Genomic DNA, 21,366 nt, shown 5'->3' with positions numbered 1-21,366 from the left:
GAGTCTTGCTATGAGTTAGTGCTGATTAGTCTGGGTAAACCAGCAGCATTTTGGGGTCAAGGAGTAGGAACACTGGTGGGCCAAATGAAGGTCAGACCTTTCCTCCCAGACATGCACATATTCACACTAATGACAATATGACTCCAGTCACACGCTCCCAACCACAGAGGGAATCTCTTATATCAATAACACATCAGTGTCTGACGGTCTGACTCCTGCTGGGACAATAATGCCATAACCCAAAGGCTCACAGGGAACTGTTGTGTTTGCGCTGCTGAAGGTTTGACTATTTTTAGGGGTGTTGTTGAAAAAAAAAAAAAGACTAACCACAATTTAGTTTTTACATGGGTTACTTTGGTAACTAAAACATTCCCTGTTTTCAGCTGCACTAAGGAAATGAAACTTCTGAATCTGTAAATGAATAGTGTAAGAGAAACACAACTGCAGGGAATAAGTTATTACAGCACCTTAGATCCAATTATATTGATTTTTTTATTATAAGACATACTTGTGGGTTAAACTTGCTGTGACCCAGGGCAAGAGCCAGTAACACTATGAAATCCCACACTGACTTACTGACTTCATTTTATATTTCACTTTAACTTCAAGTTTTATTGCCGCAAACTAGACCATCTGGCCAAAAGTCTGTGGACAACTGAACATCACAACAAAGTGTGACTGCTGAAGACCATATTCCAAAACTATGACCTTTAATGTGCTTCTCTAACACCTTCAGCTTCACCTTCAGATTTTTTTAAGATGGCTGCAGGGATTTGCTCTTATTCAGCCGTAGGTATATTAGTGAAGTCGAGCTGAATATTAGCCAGGCTTCATCACCCACAGGTGTTTGAATGAGTTGAGGTCAGGGCCCTGTGCGCGGCTTGTTCCTGAATCTGTTTCCAAGATTTCCCCTAAAAACCAAAAGGTTTCGGTATGCTTCAAATGATCTACAACATACGAGATGGTACAGCCCAAACACACTTCATTACAGCCCTGCAAAAACAGACCTAATTGAAAGAAAAAGCAGTCCACATACTTTTGGCCATATGATGTGTATACACTCCTAAAAGAACATGATGGTTGTAATCATTTATCCCCTCACAATTAGAGATGGCGCTTCTCTAAACTATGGCTGATACTTTAATCCTACCTGGCTTATCTGTCTGGCTGCATGGCCCAAAATGGACAATTCTGACTTCATTCCTGAAGCCACAGTTTCACTCTCCATTTTTAATGACCTGTGGCTAGAAGACGGGAAATGACAGAGCAGATTAGAGCTTACCTCCAGTCTGGTGCGATCTACATCTCTGGGAAGCTTCACTTTCACTCTATGTGTCACTGCCAGCATTTCATAAGGGTAGACCTGGCACATACAAAGTAAGCATTGTGGAAGATGGATTAAGGAATACAATTTTAATCCAATGGCCAAACCAAGCTGCCAAGAATATTAAAGCATATATATAAAGTATTAACTAACTCTTACCTTGTACTCTGAAGGGGAAAAGAGAAAGAGAAAGAGAATTAATCTGGTGGAACAATGAGATTTTATTTGAATTGCAGGGCTGTAATGAAAACTACCATAATAGAGCCTGACCCTGGATCCAAATCTTTCAATAATATTGGGTTTCAAAGGTGTCAAAAAGCATTATAAACGGTTGCTCTGTGTGCACACAGACACATGCATATGCAGTTATGAGGTTGGCATCGTATCAACTCACTCTTCACCTTAGATACAGCCAGGACTGCACACACACTTGTAAACACAAAGCAATAATTCTGCAGCTGGAAAAATGACATCACCTCCCTACGCTGTTACCTCCAGTCACTGATGTGGAGCCAGAGCTGCAGGGCTCTGCATGCCTGGTCTCACTATAATTAGAGACTTAAGATCTGATATAGAGGAAAGACCATGTGAGCCTAAATTTTAGCTGATGCTAATGTCTGAAGGGAAAGGTCCTTTTATGGGTGATTGGATTTTTGGTGCAAGAGAGCTATGAAGTGGGAGGAGTTTTGTTGTCAAATAACATTAGATGACTAACCTTAGCTAACATCCAAAGCTTGGATGGATGTCAAACTCTCTAATTTGAATCATCAGCACAAACAATAAGCAACCATGTTAGAAAGAATCAAGTACTTTGATTAAAAAGGTAAAAGAACAAAGCTGTGTGTAAACTACACCACTGAAGTTAACTTTGGACTACAAAGTACCATGTTGGTAAAAACTAAAAAAACAGTCAGTAACATTATAACCCAAGAAGAGATACAAACAGTTTTAAGTTCATTTTTATTCTCACCTCTTATGCCTCCCCAGCTCTGCGAGTCTGGGTCCACATCATCCTCGACCATCCCGGCAGCCTGCAGGAACACACACATAAACAGACACACATTAGACCGTTATTCAGATGTCCTGCTTCATGTTGCCAAGAAGATTGCTGGTCTTTATCAAAGCTACAGATGATCTGAAAGCCTTTTACTCTCTGTTTTTTGCCTTTGATTTGCTCAAATTCTTTTACGATGACCAATAGCAAGCGAGTGTGACACATTCTTCTGATAGTGAGCTTACATCACTTAGGTTTGGAGAGACTAAAAAGGGAAATGGAAGCAATCATGTTAGAAAACATTTGTTGTTTGTTCACCAATAAACCAATATGACATGAGGGTTGATTTGAAAACACTCTGAATAGTACCACTAAGATTTGAGCATTAGCTTGGATATAATTTTGTATTTCAAATCTCAAATCACAATTGCTCCTTTAGCCTCTAAGTCTCTGGGTGTGTGGGCTGTTGCTGTGTTTGACTGTCCTTTGTGTCTATTAAGCAAATGTTAGCATGCCAATACACCTGAAATAGTAAAAGATTAAACATTACATACTAAATATTATGAGTAGGATGGCATGTTGATGATAGCACCACTGTGCCAGAGCAGCTACCATGGCTGGTGGTAATTATTATCTGCATATCGTAGCAGAAAAAACATTTTATTTCAAGGCTGAACATTGTGTCATTCTGTATATGTGTCTACATGAAAAGGCCCTGTACAGCATAATGTCAGTATGACATAGCTGCACATTTAAAAAAATCCATCACCTTTTATTCGTCTTTCAACACAGTAAATCCACCATGTCAGCAACACCCAACAGTAATGTCAGCAAGTGAGAAATGGTTCAATACACAGGGGCCATGAATCTGTTGTGACTCCTGAGCTTTCATTTCCTTCTCTGTCGTGTTTTGCCTGTCTGTCCTCTATCTACCAATAAACAGAGGGAGAACAGTAATATCCCATCAGTTCATGATAGACTAAATACCCCCAGTGTCCTCATAACAAACTGGAGCGCTGCCTGTGGAGTGAATGGTACTGACTGACACGTGTGTAACTGGATACCAACACTGTGAGAGGACCCCTTTGGGAGGTTGATTCCTTTATTTTAAAACTTTTAAATGGTCCTAAATGCTACTTTGAAACTTCCTTTGCTGATTAGCAGAGAGTGGGAGGCTTTGTGGGGGACACATGAGGACTAAGGCCTTTTGGATTACTGGAAGTGGTAGAAGCAAGATTTAAAGGCCCTCTAATGTGTGGGGTGCACCCCATTTCCCTTTACGAGTGACTTTCCTGAGTCTCACATGCTAAAGGTTCTCAGTAGGACAGCCAACAAAAATCAAGTGCACCCCTGCTGTGGCTTGAGCCTTGCCAAGGTTTTGTGCACAACATTCCTGGCCAGAACAGAAGATGAACAAAGGACACTTTTAAAATCAAAATTAACCAATCTATCTTGTTTGCTTAGCAGAAACACACAGTACATATCTCTGTGTCAGGTGTAATATAATACACTTTGTTTTAGGCAAAATGCAAACAATAAAAGTATTACACAAACTGTCTGTCCACTGTAAACAGCCTTCAAGTTGACGCAGTTCACACTTGTGGTTCAAATGTAACCAAACAAAATAACTGTATTTGTGAGCACATTGTTCATCAAAATGTGTCTACAAAGCAAGACATCTGACAGTGGCTCAGTTTCAACTATTGTGTTGCTCTATGCCTATTATGACAGCAGCACTGGGATGCTCAGTGTTGAACATTTCAAACTTTATATAGTGTTTAAAAAAATAATTACATAAAGTTACACTAAGCACCAGACATTGTTTTGAACAAACAAATGTGTTTATGCATCTGACCGCTCACCTTGTAAATGCCATTCCTTCCATATCCTGGTAAAGATGCAGACTTATTGTAGGGGAAATCTACAGAGAATAAAAGTTGATTTTTGATATGATGTACGATATTTAACTCAGTCCAGCCTCAGCTTTTCAGTGGCTACTCACTAGGCTGAGAGGTGTCAGTGGGCAGACTGCAAGTGGACTTGCGGGGGTCAAGGTCTTCTGGACCCATCTGTCCATCAATCTCACTCTTCAAGATCATCCAACTGGTCCTCTACACACACACACACACACACACACACACACACACACAGAGAGAGAGAGATCCAGAGAGAGACAGACAGAAAGATGGAAAGACAGGATGGATGATGGCAAAGTGTGATTTAGTGAATTAGTAAATGGATGTACAGTAAAGCTTAAGAAAATGACTTGAAATGAAACAGATATAGACAGATAAAGACACAAATATACACTGACCCACCTTACTATCCTCCCCATCCTGCCAAGAGGTTCTAGAAGCTGTAAAACAGTCACATATTACAGGATGTCACAGTTAATGTGCAGGATCATCTGCCTCTCAGCCCCACTCTACCGCTCTATTAACTCTACTGTAAAGCACCCCAGAGCCATGACATTATCAGCTGCAGACAACATCTACAGGCACTGCATAAGTGGCCAGTAAAATGGGGTGGATAGCAACCACTAACATTTGTATCAACAAGACTTTACATATTGGCAGTTTGAGCCAATGGTCAATAAAGAAATGAGCTGCTTAAATTCAGTGCAATTTTGTTCCAAAGGCTGGCCAGGTACACGTGTACATTATATACTTTAAATACCTATATACTTTAACTTATGCCCACTATTGTGTTTGAGATGAGTACATATGAAATAACTGGACATTATGAACTAACCATAGAAGAACTCAGATTACAAACTACATTCACTTTCTTTTCAGACATTGCTTAACACATACAGTATAATCACTCACTACCACGAGCATAAGCACATTGGTATTCAAATAACTTAGGTGACAACCCTCCTATGATGTATCAGATAACAAGACCACTAAGCCAAATTCCCAATTGCCAAGTGTAATCTATTCACAAGCTATGTCACCTTTCCATGGGTAAATTATTTAGAAAGAAATCTTGACTTGAAAGTAAGTGTAGAGTTTCTATTGCTTTGATTGTTTTTTACTTATTTTTTATTTATTTTTGTAAGATGCTTTGTCGGTGACTTCATATCTGTCTAAATGTCTACAGTGAAGAGCTGACAGCCAGATCATAAATCTGTAGGAATACGCCATATGCAGCTGATTTACTTGTCATATTTGATATATTTTTCCTTGTGTGATAGGATTGATAAGAACTTTTATATCAGTGTCTTTCAAGTGACTATTATGTGCACATATACTGTACCTTGAAGGTAACTACAGTGAGAACAATACACCATCATTTAGACACAATCAGGGGAGACACAAGGTGATTGAAGCAGTGGTACAAAACACTAATGCCACTATACACAGTGATTCATGTACCCAACCATTCACAGTGAACACAATCATAAAATCACCATCAAAACCAACAAATGAGCTGGTGAGATGAGTGCGGACATGCATAAACCAGGTGAGCAAATTAACACCCAAGGGCCCCAATCCCAATCATCGTCAGTCCCAAATGGGTTAGATTATTAGTGTCAAATTAGAAATTTTTAAATTTGGGGCAATGTTATTATAATGGGTGAAAACCAATTATGTAGACTTTCTATTCAAACATTAAGTTAGTTAACGGTCAGTGTGAGCAATGTTCTCTCTAGACTCTAGACCCTGATCAAAGATCAGTTCATTTTAAATGTCTACTCCTGCTGTTGCACTACTTGTTAGGGGTTGAACATGTGCAGCATCTGTCTGGTTATATCCTGATCAGTGAGGTCACTTGTATTTGACAGCTGATATAAAGATGAAGCACATTTGAATACTTCAATCTGTAGAGAGAAGTAAAGCAGCTGTATTTGATCTAGTGCAGCTAAGGCCTATAGAGTTGCGATAGGATTATGAAGGTACTGGATTCATAGATTGAGCAGCCTGATGTAAACTGCATGCACAGAATTTCCCAGTATGACTACTGTTCCCAGGGTTACTGCACTGACTGTTTATTATTTTTTGTGTTTGGTGAGCCTTCAGAGTCATAGGTGTATCACTCAAACTAGCTTTCTCAGAATGTACAGTATTTCATCTGAGTAAAAAGTCAACAACACAGACTAAAGCATGTTTTAGCACAGTAGTAAATTTGGTCGTGATGCAGAGTTGGGCTCATAACATCAGCTGTAGTGTAGCTTCAGTTTGTGAAGGAGAACTTCTCTCAGAGCAGGGTCATGGGTTCATCAACACATTTCTTTGAAAAATGTTTTTTCTCCTCATTTTGTCATAACATTGCCCACCATCCAAATAGTCAACCTTGATAGATTCTGCTTGTCTACTAAGTTGATTTGATAACACAGAATGGGTGCAGTACTCTTACACAAGCCCTATGCATGTAGATCCATGGAGTCTACTAGTTGAGTGCAGGCCTTAGAGAAAAGGAAGGAGAAGTGATGACGAGATGACTGACAGGCGACATGCAACACATCGTGCAGAGACCAGACCAGAGAAAAGTGTTAAACAGGAAGTGGACTGTACCATGCTGTTTGTAGATGGGGGGTTTTCTATAGATATTATCTTTGACCGTAGTCTCTGAAGATGGGAACAAGTGCAGAAGAAAGAAAATGGAAGAAGCCAACATGGGAGGGAGGGAGAGAAAGAAAGAGAGAGAATGGAGAAAAAGAAGCATGAGTTAGCAGTTAGGGGGATGAGATATTTTGAAGAAGCAAAAGGGGGCGCAGCATAGTTTGATTCAACACATTTGTCATTTTTATTATTGCACATCAGAATCATCACCATTTTTCCATTATTCATGCAATATATTAAAAATATTTAAATTAATTGGTCTTGGTAAAAGGGAATGGGAGGTTATTTGATGCAAAACAATTCAGTGATACTCAAAAAGTAATATGGCATGTGATCCCCAGGCATCAAATAGTCTATCCACATTAGGTCTTTAAAGAAGTTCAAATTAAAGCACTGAAAAAGGGTGCTTAAATTAATAACCTAAACATCACAACTGTGGAGGTAACAGGGAGGGTATGCTTTTTCCCTAAGTCTGATCTAATCAATCTTAGTATCCATAGCTCATGACAGGCCTCTAACAGAGATGCTTAGCAGCAACTGCCACACATGAAGCCCCAACAGAAACATGACTCACAATAAAACAGCATATGTGGGTAATTTCTCTGGCTTGTTTCAGTGCCTGCCAGCATCTGAAACAATATCCATATACAGTAAAAGCAATAAGGACACTGACTATGAAAGCCATTAAGCAGAAAACTGTTGGCTGTTTTTTCCACTTGCTTCCAGCAATGGGAGGGTTTGTTTTTTTAAAAATTCTGCATGAATGACAGTGCAATAGTCAATGGGAACAATATGTTGGATCAAATATATTCTCCTCAGTGAAGGCCTGAAAGTGATGAAGGATACATGTTGAACTCCTGTTCAAATGCGCTGTAAAAGAAATTCTAAATGATGCACTCAACAGGTTGTTGTTGTATCGGATGATTGCATTACAATTAGCAAACATTAGGGACAATGGGAAAAAAAGAATACTATAAAATACAATGCAAGTACACTAGGCCTTATACAAGTGCCACTTATACAAACAGATTCAATCTTAAGTGGCACAAACTGACTTGTGAGAACCCCTGGCATTCACAGAATCTCTTGTACATACACGCTTGTATTCATAATAGTCCATAGTAGTACTCAGACTTTTTTGAACTAATCTTTTAAGAAAGCTGTGTGACTACAAATGCAGCAAAAGGCACTGTAGCCTTGGCCTGCTTTGATGATTGAGGTCTACAGAGAGCAAAACCAGAGCACACAGCTCTTCAAATTTTGAATCATGTAAAAAGTACTTCTTTATTTCTGTCTGGTATGATTCACCTGTGGTATTTTTCAATTAAGATGGTTTGCTGAATATCTCTTGGAAGACATAAATAAATTCTATAAATAAATTATTGAGAAAAACGTTTATATGTTCACAAGGCTAAGTATAACTTTGTGTTTTGTTAAACATAAATTCCTTCAGTAGCTTGAGACTAGCTGTAAATCTTACATTAGTTGCCCTTCAGTGGCTGAAGCTTTAACGTTGGTGCAGTGATCTGGAAGTGTAGTGTTACAGCAATGCTGTTGGGAGATACAACTTAAAACTTTCAACCCCAGGATGTCAGTGGAACAATGCTTTTCAGGTTGATGGTAAAGTATTAGCTGGTGAGCCAACATAAAGTTTGGTAGCAAATCATTATCATTTACCATCATGTCATATAATAGTTACATTTTTACAAAAGATTATAAGAGTTAACTTAGCAGTAACAAAACCAATTATTTTTGTAATTTGTAATGATTTTGTAGTTTACCCTGTAAGTCACTAATGGCAGTACAGAATATGTAAAGCTGTAGGAAAAAGTAAAAGTTGAGAGCCAAGCGGTTATGGCCTACCTGGTATGTGGAAATGCCGAGGAGCAGCCACGTATGTAGAAGTAGATGAGGGGGATTTGCCATCAGAATAGGTGGATAAACTGGGGGTACTCCGACCACTTTCACTACCTCCAGTTGGGGACGGAGGTGGGTGGGAATTGGATATGAAAGGCAAAATGGAAAGGGTTTGGGAGAAAACAAAGGGCATTGAGGGGGAAAGCGTCATTATGCTAAGCATACTGATAAAGCTCAAATATGAAGCTGTCATTATTGTAATGATGCAGGTGACTTGATGACCCAGCCATTTACTGTAGAACATACAGAATTTTTGGTAGCAGATCCTAATGGTCTACTGCCCTGTTAAGTAATGAGACACAAGAATCATCCCACAAAATCTGGAATACTATCACTTTATTATAGATAATGTTGTGCATTGTTGTCCCTTAGCCCAAATCATCTTTTCCCCATCAACACCATTTAGAATCTACCTCCAAAAGAAAACATTTACAGAGCACCCATGCCAGATATCTCAACAACTATATAGCCCTTCACAGAAGGCCTTTTGGATTTACAATTTCATACATTTTTACCCAAAATATATGGCTTTAAGATGATGACTGACTGGCACTTGCCTCAGACAAAGAAGCTTTCTACGAGGTATTTGCTCATAGACCATTACTTGCCAGCAAGTTATCCACCTACATCAGTCCTTTGACAGATGGCAACATGTCCAGGATGTGTTCTGCCTCTTGTCAGAAGAGAAAGGGATGTGGTCCAGCTGTTCTAGTACAAACTGTTTTCTACTGCCTTCCATAATGCACAAAAGCTACTGAAGTGCATAACTTGCAAACTTGAATCCTAGCTAGACTTTATGTATATACATATCTGGCCTGCTGCTGCAGAAGGTGTAAGTTAGACAACAAGGAGACAGCTATTGGAGAGAGGCTGCTCTCCTATTTTACTATAAAACTGCTTTTAGGCCCTAAAATTGTATGCAATTACTTCCTACTTCACTTTAGAGACAAGTACTATGTTCTTGAAACTGTGGTAGCACTGAACCTGTTAGCACCAATACTAGATCAGGGATGGATCTGAGAGACTTTGCTCTCATCACTTAACAGTTGACAATACAAGCTCACAAAACATATAATTTGGTTCAGTTCAAATGTCATTGTAGGTTAGGGAACAATAATGGTTTTCAGTGTGACTCTATGGTTACTCAGAAGTTTTTGTGTTCAGTTTGTGTGAGCGTGTGATATACATAAACATGTATGTTGTGTATTTTTATCACAACTAGGATCCACACCATTGGTTTACATCATCACCAGGCTGGGTGATGGAGCCACTGACACTCTTGAGGCCAAAAATAATAAACACTCTACCGTACATCCAGAGCTTTGAGGAAGAAAGAGAGGCTGTGAGTGTGTGTGTCAAGAGAGTGTTAGCTGATAGAACAAACACTCTTCTCCTCCCCAGACTTAGAGGAACCATCAGCAGTAATCTGGATGCAAGTGGATGAGATCATGGACACACACACAAAGTGCTGGTCTGAGTGATCTCCATCATTAACACACAATCACACACACACATGCCTATAAACACACACACACACACACGCACACACACACACCCTCACACATACACTGTACAATACACACCAGAATACTGTCAATGCAGTGTTAAATGTGGGGTAGATCCTCCATACAAACATCTGGAGTTAAGCTAGGAAGCTAAGAGAATTTGGGAGGACATGTGTTATAATTTACCTGAACATATTACACATTTGACCAAAAGTGGAAGGTATTCATTAATCAAAAAACAATAACACATTAAGAAGATTTAAATGATGGTTTCAATGTCAATAATGAATCTGGGAGATAAAAAAGCATGCATTATTCATTCTTAAATATCCATCAATAGTCTATGTTTCTATAGCTTAAATGTTGAGTGTTGCATCAGTCTGCCTACCACTGTTAGTTGAATGAGAGAACTCAATAGCTCAGTAAATCATGTTTGTTGCATGAAAACAAGTATCCCTCTTTCACAATGTGTTAGGAACTGCCAAGGCATTAATGAGGTCAGTGGTGCATTGTGTTACATGCCATGTAACTGGCAACCAGACCCCAAAATTAGACCTCATCCTGCTCATGCCATTTCATTCCTCTCTTCCCCCTCCTCTCTTTCTTCTTCCCCATTGGAGATCCCCTCTCAACCTCTCTACCCTGTCATAGAAAAACCACCAAACCCCTAGACTGTGTGTTCGTGATTTTCTGAGCAAAATGTTAAATACAGCTCATGTTGCTTCCCTCTGTACCTCCACGTTTTAAACAGCAAAGATCCAAGCACACATCTGCTGGAAAAATGTGTTCCAAAGGTTTCTGTGCTATATCAAAATAACACCCTTTCTCAGGAAAAGAGTCTCTGAGTTTGATGGTGTTGTAGAAACCATTTTTATCATGTGTGTCATTTTACATGAAATGCACAGTAAAAAAAAAAGAAATGTTTCATCTGTAATGAACAGTTTCTTAAAAACACTGTTCAACCCATAGCAGATCCTGTCGCCCAGTCAGTAAACTAGCCTTTGTTGCTAACACACAAAACACAGGTGCTGAATCGATAATCATGACAAAAATACTGCAAACTAATGCAAGGAAGTGTTTTTACATTTACATCTTTTTTTCCCACAGTAGTATCAAGTTTGTGTCTATTAAAACAAAACTTTTGCTCAGTTATTGCTAACATGCCTCGGTGCCTAAAACAGACATATAAACTAGAACACACTGAAGGAAAATTTGAGTTGATTTTTTTCTTTACATACAAGTTTTATTAATTTAGCCTGATTAACTGCTATTTAAAAATAAATGATTGCACCTTATTGTACAGTTATAAGGGCACAAAACTCAGTTAAGGTTGGTCAGTGTTAAGTGAGGAAAGTTTTTCATACTGTCTTCATTTTCTTTTTCAAATAAATGTACCTAACCTATACAATCACCACTGTCCTGAGCTCTTTTGAGCTACAGTATGTTGCCCTGTTCTGAGATCTCAGCAATGAATTTTGTGAATACAATGTTATTTTTGAAATAATACCCATGGAAATAAAACTCAAAATGTAATGAACTATAAATTCTCTGTAAACTATGTCATGGTGTATTTTTAATGAATGAATAATGTACAGAGCATTTGCAGACAGCTGCCAAATGTAGTCTAGATAATGATGCTGCACAATATCAGTATGTTTTGCATTCTGACTCATCCCTATATCTTATCTCTTTGACTAGCTGTTAAAAGATTTCGATATTCATCATCACTGTGGTCAGGGGAGTTTGTTACTAGGAATGCTTTTACTGATAACGTACTTCTGTCAAAAACAACAGACTACACCAATGAGTCTTCTCACCCAGATTACAAACCTTAAAGCATCTTGTATGAGTCATCAAAACACAAACCATGCACTCTCCCAGATTCACGTAAAGGACAAAAGCAAGTAACATCAAGGGGATGAACAAAGGGTCATTCCAACAACAGAGTCTATTAGACCAAAGGCAGGCAAACAATCAGGTCAACAATCTGGACAGACAAGCACAAAAAAGAATTCACCATTAACCTTCCTTTAAAAGATAATGTCAAAGTTAGCAGGGTCACACTCAGGTCTACACCAAGTTAACCATGCACGACAAGAATCACGTCCACATACACACAGGGCAAGCAGAAGGATGAAACCAAGTGGTCCTACAAATCTATTGTACCTTGATGTGCTTCATGAAACCTGACCACAATCACGATACCGGACAACAACATCACAAAACCTAACCATTCCACTAGAAGAAGGAGACACAAAGAGGAGAAAGACTACCAGTGTTACCATTAGGAGGAGGTAAACTGAGATGCAGGGATGTCCTAGGTTTAGGGTCAGGTAGGGGATCCTGTTTGAACCCTGGGGGCGAGGGAGACCAAGAAGGATGGGGAGGAGATGAAGCAAAGGTAGGTGGTTGGATAACCTTTCTGCAGGCATTATAGTGTAAAAGAGGAATGTGCATAGTACTGGTCTGTGATGTTGATTTCAGGGACATGTGGTATCGTGCATAGCATGAGCAGTTTCATGGCTTCAGCTGAAGAATTAAAGAAAATAATCCTTCATGAATGATCAAACAGTAGTTACAGACCCAAAGGCAGGGCACACCAATCAGACATTCTGTTTCCTATTATGACTCATTGGTCCATGGTGAACCGACAAACCCAAAGACTCAAGTGAAAGTTTTCAACACATGGTTAATTTGGTGCTTAACCACAACCCATGCCAAGTGAAGTCAGTTCATTGGTTGTATCACTGCACTCCATTCTTTAGGACCTTTGATCGCAGTCAAATACAGAGCGGACTGACACCCTGCTGCTGTGGTCAAACTAGTTTTTATCCAAAGGTTCATGTTTTTGTTCTTAAGTCCAAGGTTTGCAACACTCATTCCAATTGGACAACACCTTGGAAATCCTACATTTTGGGCTAATATCAAATGTTAGCTTTAATAGTAGTTCTCAGAATGTTGCAGGTTCATGTTTCTGTTTAATGTTTGACAACAGTATTTATTTCAGCAATTTGTCCAGTGTCTGTATTGGATCAGGTCTTCGTCTCTGCGTGCTTTGATACCTCTGAAGTAAGGGATGTAGTTGTGCTGCTGCAACATGGCCAGGGTTGTTGGGTTTAGATGTAGCGACACACCTGCACTGCCACCTGCTGGTAGAGGCGAGTACTTGCCACCACCACTACCACCACTCCCTTCAGCACCACCAGAATAGTGCACAGGGAGGGAGGATGAGTGCCGGGCCCAGGTGGAGGCATTCTTAATGCCACCCATGAGGGTTCGGGGCACAGGAAGAGAACTGGAGTCACAGTCCTGGCTGCTGTATCTACTGCCAAGGTATACTTCTGTCCCTGAATGTCCGATCAGATTACACAATACATGTTTAGTCACTATATATAAAATTATTAATGTCCAATGTTTGGGAGTTTTAGTATGTTGGTGGAGTTTACATTCTACAATGTGTTTAGAAGCAGATATATAACACAGCCTTAAAACATTTTAAATGTCTTAATCTTCTATCTTATGCATTTTCTTTTTTGTTCTGTTTTGTTTTTGAGAGAGGGAGAGAGGAGGGAGAGAAAGTGCATGTAATGTTGCACAATTTCCATGTAATAAAATCCTAAATATCTAAATATTTCAGGAATTCATACTTAAACTTGCAGGTTCTCATTAGACAACAGCATTACATGGATCATGTGCTATGTGTTATACAGTATGTGTGTGTGAGGCTGATACCTGGTCGGCTGTAATTCTGAGGGGAACGTGATGGGGTGTAACGTCCGTAGCCCCCCAGGGAGCTGTTGGAGCTGGGACTGGAGGGCCTCCTCTGACGGGGTGACTTCTCCCCATCACCCTGGATGCACAAACACATAAATTGAATAGAAGAAAACTTAAACCAAAACAAAGCAAAGCTGTGCATGCTGGAGAGAAACATTCACTGATTCAATTGTTATTCACAGCATCATACAGGAATGTGGGCAAAGCTCCATCTCTGATGTATTCTTAATGGGATGGATTAATCATGTTGCACAAGGCAAAGGGTTGAAGGAAATATAACGTCAAGATAACACAAATGTCAAGGGAAATACACTTATTGTTAGTTCAAGCACAAGTTAGGTTAATTTAAAACAAAACAACTAAGGCATTATTAAGGCAACTATAAACCATAAAAAGAGATTTATTATAATTGCACAAAGTCTTATTACTATACTTGGTAGCATATTTAAAAGATAGTTTTGGTTTTATTTGTCCAGGTTATGAAATATCATCTGAGATTTCTGCCTCCAGTCCAATGCCATGCAAGTGAAAGGGAAGATCTAAAAAAACACTACAAATTTAACAGCAGCCAATCAGTCTCAGTTTCTAAATCAGAAACGTAAACACTGTTCTTTGGGAGAAAGCAGTTGCATCAAGGTAGATAATGTAATACATTTTTTGTTGAAAATTAGGTAAACTGAAGATTTAAACATCTATTTCTAATTGTGTCTTCAAAGCAACAGGCAAAAACTATCAATAGTCACAATCACTGAATTTATTTAAAAGTCTAATTAAATTGTCACCCAGACAGCTTGATATTTGTCTTTATCTGCTGTATTTAATCATAGTGGTGTACACGCAGTTTTCCTGTCCATTAAGAAATTGTTTCAAACATTTTGGGGGTCCAAAATCCATCATTTTTTGCCCCTTTGAGCAACTTTAGCAAAGTTGCCAGAGTACAGCAATTTGGTAAGTACAGTGTTATCAAAGCTAAAGAAATGTGTGGCCATGAACCAGGACTATATATGTACATAAGACCCAAGTTGTCATTTATCAGAATTTGTATTTACAGTAAGTATATGTATCAGCTTTTCTAATCAAAACCTTAAAAGGCTCAACTGCCCTAAATAGCCCATCCCAAGTATATTAATACAATTCCTTTGTGCCCACACTGCCACAAACATACACACACACACATACAGCAAAGCATGTTACACAGATGAAGGGTTTGCGACATCCACAGTGAGACATAGTGCACTGTATTACCTCAGTAGAAGTAGGAGAAAGCAGCTGGGGGGACTGCAAATAAAAGGGGAAGAAAGCCAATGATTAGGACAAACTCATATGCAGTTATATGAGTTAATCCATCCAACCATGTGAGCGCTCTCTTAGTGTCAGTGGGATGGATGAGATGAGTGAAATGGGCCTGTGTGCTCTTTAGTTTACGTTCTCAGAGCTGTGAGACTGTGACTGCACTGCAAAGGAATGGATGAGGTTGTGATAAAGACAATTGAAAGACAGATGGCTGTTATGGACTGCAATGCCAGACTGAGGGAGGATGATGGCAGGTTAGCAAGGTGACAAATGAAAAACAAACAAGGAAGAGGCTACAGAAGGAAGTTAGCAACCTCAACTGAAATCAATATGAATCAAGATAAGATAAATCAAGATAAGATAAATCAACTGTGAATCCTATCATAAAGGGTTTATAAGTGTTTATGAAAGCCTTAACAGTTAATAAATGATTCACCAATCCTTTATAGATCAAATGATGAGTTATTTACTTTCATTCTACAGAAACAAATGTATATATGTCATCAATCAACAGCTGCTGCTTTGTTTTGTTCTATAAGACAAAAAAAGTAAGGTGTAAAGTTTGAGTAGGTGTTTTAAGCTTAAGTGCTTAATAAAAGGTTTGTATAAAAATCAATCAAGTCTAAAGTTAGACTTGTTAACAGTTAATTGTTAGCAAGGGCACTTTGGAATGGTTGAAGTGTCATGGTGGAGCACAATAAATAACGTACCAGGCAGACTGATATTTCAAAATAACAGCCTCTAGTTAAACTAATACTAAAAACACTCATTATAAGAAGGTGTCTTTAGAAGTACCAGCATGAAGATGTCCTTATGACAAAGAAACAGAAAACACTATGAGTAATATAGGTGGAAGAACTAATCCATCCAATTTATTGCACTGCAGCTTTCAAATAAATACAGGGGAACAGAAAATACAGAAGTTGCCTGTGAATTCTAGAAATAAATATATCAAACCTTTGCAATACATTTGGCTTATTGTACCTGCAGTAAGCACAGTACCTAATTGTACTGGTAAATTTCCATCACAGGAAGAGAAATAAAGTTTTAAGGGAGAAAAGGCAGACAAACCAAAAAATGTCAGAGTCTTGTCTACCTCTCCGTAATGTCTCTCCTCAGATGGGTAGCTGACATATGGAGAGTAGGACAACATGTCAGGCCTGTCTATGTTATAGATGGCCTTGGTCTTTGGGAGAGCTGCCAGGTCCTTGTAGTCCAGCATCTCTTCCCCTAGTTTCGCCTGGAAGCAGAGAGAAGAAACCATTTCTAAATGACTTGCTGCTACAGTTATTCTAACATTTCCTGGAGCTATACTTTGTAGCAGAATGCAAGTCACTTCTGCCCACTAGTGGTGAGTAGAGATGGTGCAGTCTTACATAGATGACTCTGCTGGGAGAGCCGGAAGCACTGGATGCTGGGACTGAAGTGATGCTCTCTGATGAAGTCCGAGTCACCTGAAAAATACATGTAGACATTTGTGTTTAAATACACTGGATGCATCAATGTTATGATAAATATTAGGTATTTTTATTGTTCCATGCTTGAAATTTAGTTCTAACTTCCTATTTAAACCTTCCTTGCACTTAAGTTTAGCTGACTACATAACACTCTCCATTGGCATGTACAGCAGTCTGTAATGACGCAGCAAGTCCTACAACAAGAGCACAATGAGTCGACTTCCACTCTACGACGGCTAGCTAATGTTTTGAAGGAGAGACTCATTCAAATATATATTTTTTTTAATTCTAAATTCTGTTGGACTTCAGTCAATCAATTCTCCGAACCTTTCCATATTTTTCTGTCATTGCTGTTATATGTTGTTGACCAGAAGCAACATAACAGCACTAAAGTCACACAAGCACAGTGTACAGTGTCTGTGTTAATAAAGCCATGTTGAATGTTAGCAATCAGCAAGTTAGCGAAAAAGCAGACGTGTTGAAGACAGTAGGTGAACTTTACCTCTGAAAAAATTAAACTACTGTAAATTAAAATAAAGATTCAACTTTGGCTTTTAATATCTTGCATAATTATCTTTAAACAAGTCAGATAGGTCCACTCTGTCTGTTCAAGCTGTGTAAGTGTTACCCACTGTAGATACAGACGACACATCTAACAGATGCAGGCACTGAGGCCCATCCCTGTGCATGCACAGGCAAATAATCAGCAGCATCAGTCACTGACCAATCAAATCTGTCAGCATCATACAACTTGAGAAACTGGACTTCAACACTGGGTGTGTTTATTGTATGTGACCTATGGGTGCAGGAAGGTGTCAGCAGTTATGATCAACCCATGCTGCAGATGGACGTGCAGGGGTTGAGGGGGGGAAGACCAACCTGTTGCTCAGGGACGTCATTGAGCTGTATCCGGACCTGCTTCTGGGAAGGAAAGGGGTTATGATGAGGAATGAGGATGTGAGATGGAAGAAGGGCAAATATTGGATGTGAGGCTGCAGGACTGCTAATGGAATAGTAAAACAATGATCATTTCACCTGAACTGTCAGTTTAACCCCTCCTCATTGATGGTCAGCTACATAGTCCGTGGAGCCAAATTGTCTTTGTAAAAGTAAGCTAGACGACTTTTTGTTTTAGTTGGTGACTTTTAGAGCAGTCTGTGCACTTTGTAACAAACTTAAAATATAGGTGTGTAGCCGCTGTGTACTGTCCTGAATGCAGTGAGAAATGTCTGAGATTCAAAATGAGAGGAGGCACCTTTCTGTCCAGTTAAGACATGATGAAAGTAGTCCAAAAGTCTATGAAAAGTGTAGTGGGTTTCAGTGGATTTCACCAGAGAGGTCAAGACTAAATGAGAAAAAACTGGACTAATTCAGTTCCAGCTCCACATATCTTGTACACCCACCTTACTTTTCTCCTCCTGCTTTGCAGCTTGTCTACATGGAGGATGCCAGATAGAAGATCCTGAAGAGACAAAGATAAAGACAGCAGCTATAACTTCCTACATCTAACATTCACACTGCTGCTAGCAGCAGCTGCAGCTTGTTCGCTGGTTATGACACTGAATCATATTCTGACTACAAAACTGTACATTCAAGCATTAACAAAGGAAAAACTATTAATAATAATAAGTGAAAGTACAATAATAAAGTCATATATGGATGATACTGTTGACACCATACAAGACACAGCAACTTTTTACAGCAACATAATTGTTCTAATATCATAAAACGTCTCCAAATGATTTGCATGATTTATTCTCTCATCTGTTGCAGTGATGTGTTTGTAGGGTAATGATGTAAGAAAGCTTTTCCGCTACTAAATCAGTTCACCTTAAAGTGGAAACAAATTACTGCAGCAGTAAAACACAAAATTCATTTGCCAAACTGTTAGCTCTGGTTTATTAGCAACGAGAAGACCCATAATGCATTGGGTTTGTGCAGAAATACTGTTCTGATGGTAAACAGACTGAAAATAGATGTTGGACTGGAATAAGAGAGGGAGGATCAGATATCTAGGTATCTGACATCCCCACAGATGTATTTACCTTGCAGATACATTTCTTCTCCCTCTGCAAACATCTGCTCACAGCGAGCACAGCGGGCACATGTGGGGTGGTAATGCTTCTCTCCAGCCTAATAAGAGACACATGAGAAAAAGTTAGGACTATGCAGCACATGTTATTGTTGCTTTGGCCTCGTCTAGGGAGTTATTAAATGGGGTACTGAAGAGTTTCAATTTTGCATTTCTATAATGTTGGGCAAAATGGCCTCCCATAAATGAGGGATTCATAAATTATAGAAGTGTTCATTTCACTCAGTCAAATTCAGTTATAGTTATGATCTGCGATAGTGAAGACAAACCAATGCAGCACAAACGAAATTAAGCACAATGGACAATAGAGAAAGCAGAAGACACTGACAATTGAATCCACAGCTGAGTGTCCAACACATTTGTGGAATAAAAATGCCTCTGTATGCTTTGTCTCATCACTGTGCAAAATAACATTCAAACTTCACTGCGACTTAGCCATCCCACCACTACCCTCACTACAAAATGATGCATAGTCATTTAGCGTTTGTGTGTATGAATACAGAACATTAATCTCTGCATTTCTGAAGCCACACTTCATTAGGACATTCATGATTAGCCTATTAAAATGCTGAAGAAGCAGGAACAGGCAGCCCCAGGAGTGTAGCTGGGCTAATTGTAATTCAGAGTCCAATTAGTATTCCTTGATTAAAGTGCCACTAGCTACAAAAGACGGCAAAGAAACATTGCATTGAATTATTTAACCACAGGGTGGAGCACTTGTGCTATTAAGAAGTGAGTCTTCAGAGCACAGAAAGGAGCAAGACTTTCAAACAATCCACTTGCTTTTTCAGACTTATATACTTGTGACTGTTTAACAGTCACTAGCAAAAATAAAAAAATTTGTTGTTTGTTTATCTTAACAGCTTTAGTATTAATAGTCAAATTCAACTTTCAACTCAAATTTGACAAAACTTCATAGTAATTCCACAGTCTGCACTGGCTGAACATTTTGTCAGGACATAAACTTGAAGTTGTAATTACATGACTTGGCATTTAGAGGCTAATAAGGGGTCATAGGTTGCAGAGGATGAAAACGAATCCTCAATTCATTGAGGGTTGGTCTTAAGGTGTCCTAAGGTATTATCCAAGACCCAGTGTGGGATCAGCAATGTTGCTTGCTGTTTTGGTGTTGTTCTTTTAGGAACTGTTTGGGACTAATTATCCTGGGTCCTGTTGGGATTTGTTCTGACTGTCTTTGGGTCCCACTGGACTGGGTGTTTTTGTTTATAAAATATTACTGACTTTGGATAGGTTCTCTATGGGTTTAGTCAGATCAGGTCCAAAATGCAAGAACTGAAACACCACTTTGAAGTTCAACTTCAGGGGCCAAGCGTCAAAGCATTTGGACAGTTTTATAGCTCTGCTCAAGAGGACATGAGAAGCAGGTGTTGCAGAGTTTTTTCTGTTCTTGACCAAAGTTTTCAAGAAAGTCCAGAGATTGAAACTAACAGCTTTAAAACATTAATCCAGAAACAACCCCTATTTTAATTAATCTCCCAGTCTGTTGAATAACCCAAAAAACATTTCATTTTCCCAGTGGTTATTTTCTCAGTATTAATGCCTCGTTTTCTGTTGTGACAACAAAACCAGCACTGAAATCAAATATTAGCTCACTCTGTTGGCAAATTTTTATCTTTTAAAATGTGTGATTTATGGATCAAGAATGGACTGAAGATGATTAAATCATGCCTTTTCTCTGGCTGCAAAACATCAGATGTCTGCTGATCTCCACCTCACAAATGCATCCCATCTTGCTTAAACACTGAAGTGATTAATGCACAATCCCTCCAAGGTCCTTCCACTTTGCTGCATCATCTCAGTATGGAACAATATCAGAAAACAGCATGTCAACACCCTATTTCTTGGGTAAGACTCTACTTAATGCATATCTGGACCAAATGGATAGCAGATGCAGAGAGGGTGCAACTACAGCCGTGCCATGCCCAAAAATGAGCAGGGAGACCAGATCCTGGTATAATCAGGAGAAAAAGAAGGTTAAGTGTTTAAAAACTGTCAGCATGCTATAGAAACAGTGCCAAAAGCTCATATTTGAACTGATCCAAGACAGATAAAAAGACAGGGACCAAGAGAAAAGAGGAAGATGACTTAAAAACATTGAGGCCTGAAGATAAAAGGCTGGAAGTGGTTTGAAATTCAAACACGGAAAGTATGAGCAGGCCGGAAAGGAGATAGCACTGCAATCAAATCCTTCCTTTGTCAGAATCCAAGGCTGCATAAGGGGAAAATTATCATTTTCAATGTCCTGCAGGACTGATAAGTCAAGGAAGAGGAGGGGTTGAGGATGGGTTTGAAGGGGGATGAACTTGAAAGCCAATGAATGGATGTTTTACTTGGGAACAGGGCTGTGGCTACTCAGCCAGGTTTGAGGTCTGTGATTTAGACTCTAGCAGAGTTTAGGGTTTTGGAAACAGCTGTGGTAAGAAG

At 39.2% G+C, this 21,366-nt stretch overlaps 1 protein-coding gene across 14 annotated transcripts in view; it reads right to left on the bottom strand.

The window, feature by feature from the left end:
• ablim2 (actin binding LIM protein family, member 2) overlaps positions 1-21,366 on the bottom strand; it is a 76,290-nt gene that overhangs the window by 4,684 nt on the left and 50,240 nt on the right. For 2 of the 14 annotated variants that reach the window (XM_026317171.1, XM_026317162.2), the window contains exons 7-22: positions 18,875-18,962; positions 18,233-18,291; positions 17,709-17,750; positions 16,749-16,826; positions 16,469-16,612; positions 15,325-15,357; positions 14,038-14,155; positions 13,368-13,652; positions 8,747-8,854; positions 6,836-6,889; positions 4,637-4,674; positions 4,321-4,429; positions 4,181-4,239; positions 2,295-2,355; positions 1,484-1,491; positions 1,283-1,363 (exon numbers count right to left, since the gene is read on the bottom strand). In XM_026317171.1, coding sequence (XP_026172956.1) covers positions 1,283-1,363; positions 1,484-1,491; positions 2,295-2,355; positions 4,181-4,239; positions 4,321-4,429; positions 4,637-4,674; positions 6,836-6,889; positions 8,747-8,854; positions 13,368-13,652; positions 14,038-14,155; positions 15,325-15,357; positions 16,469-16,612; positions 16,749-16,826; positions 17,709-17,750; positions 18,233-18,291; positions 18,875-18,962 — 1,365 coding nt within the window. Of the gene's footprint in view, positions 1-1,282; positions 1,364-1,483; positions 1,492-2,294; positions 2,356-4,180; positions 4,240-4,320; positions 4,430-4,636; positions 6,890-8,746; positions 8,855-13,367; positions 13,653-14,037; positions 14,156-15,324; positions 15,358-16,468; positions 16,613-16,748; positions 16,827-17,708; positions 17,751-18,232; positions 18,292-18,874; positions 18,963-21,366 lie in introns of those variants that run through there. The other 12 variants (XM_026317180.1, XM_026317190.1, XM_026317209.1 and 9 more) reach the window with 12 other exon arrangements.

Source organism: Mastacembelus armatus, chromosome 18 (genome assembly GCF_900324485.2).
Source record: "Mastacembelus armatus chromosome 18, fMasArm1.2, whole genome shotgun sequence".
NCBI classification, from domain to species: Eukaryota; Metazoa; Chordata; class Actinopteri; order Synbranchiformes; family Mastacembelidae; genus Mastacembelus; species Mastacembelus armatus.
Note: the sequence above shows the minus strand (reverse complement) of the source record. Positions and strands in the feature narration are given on the sequence as shown.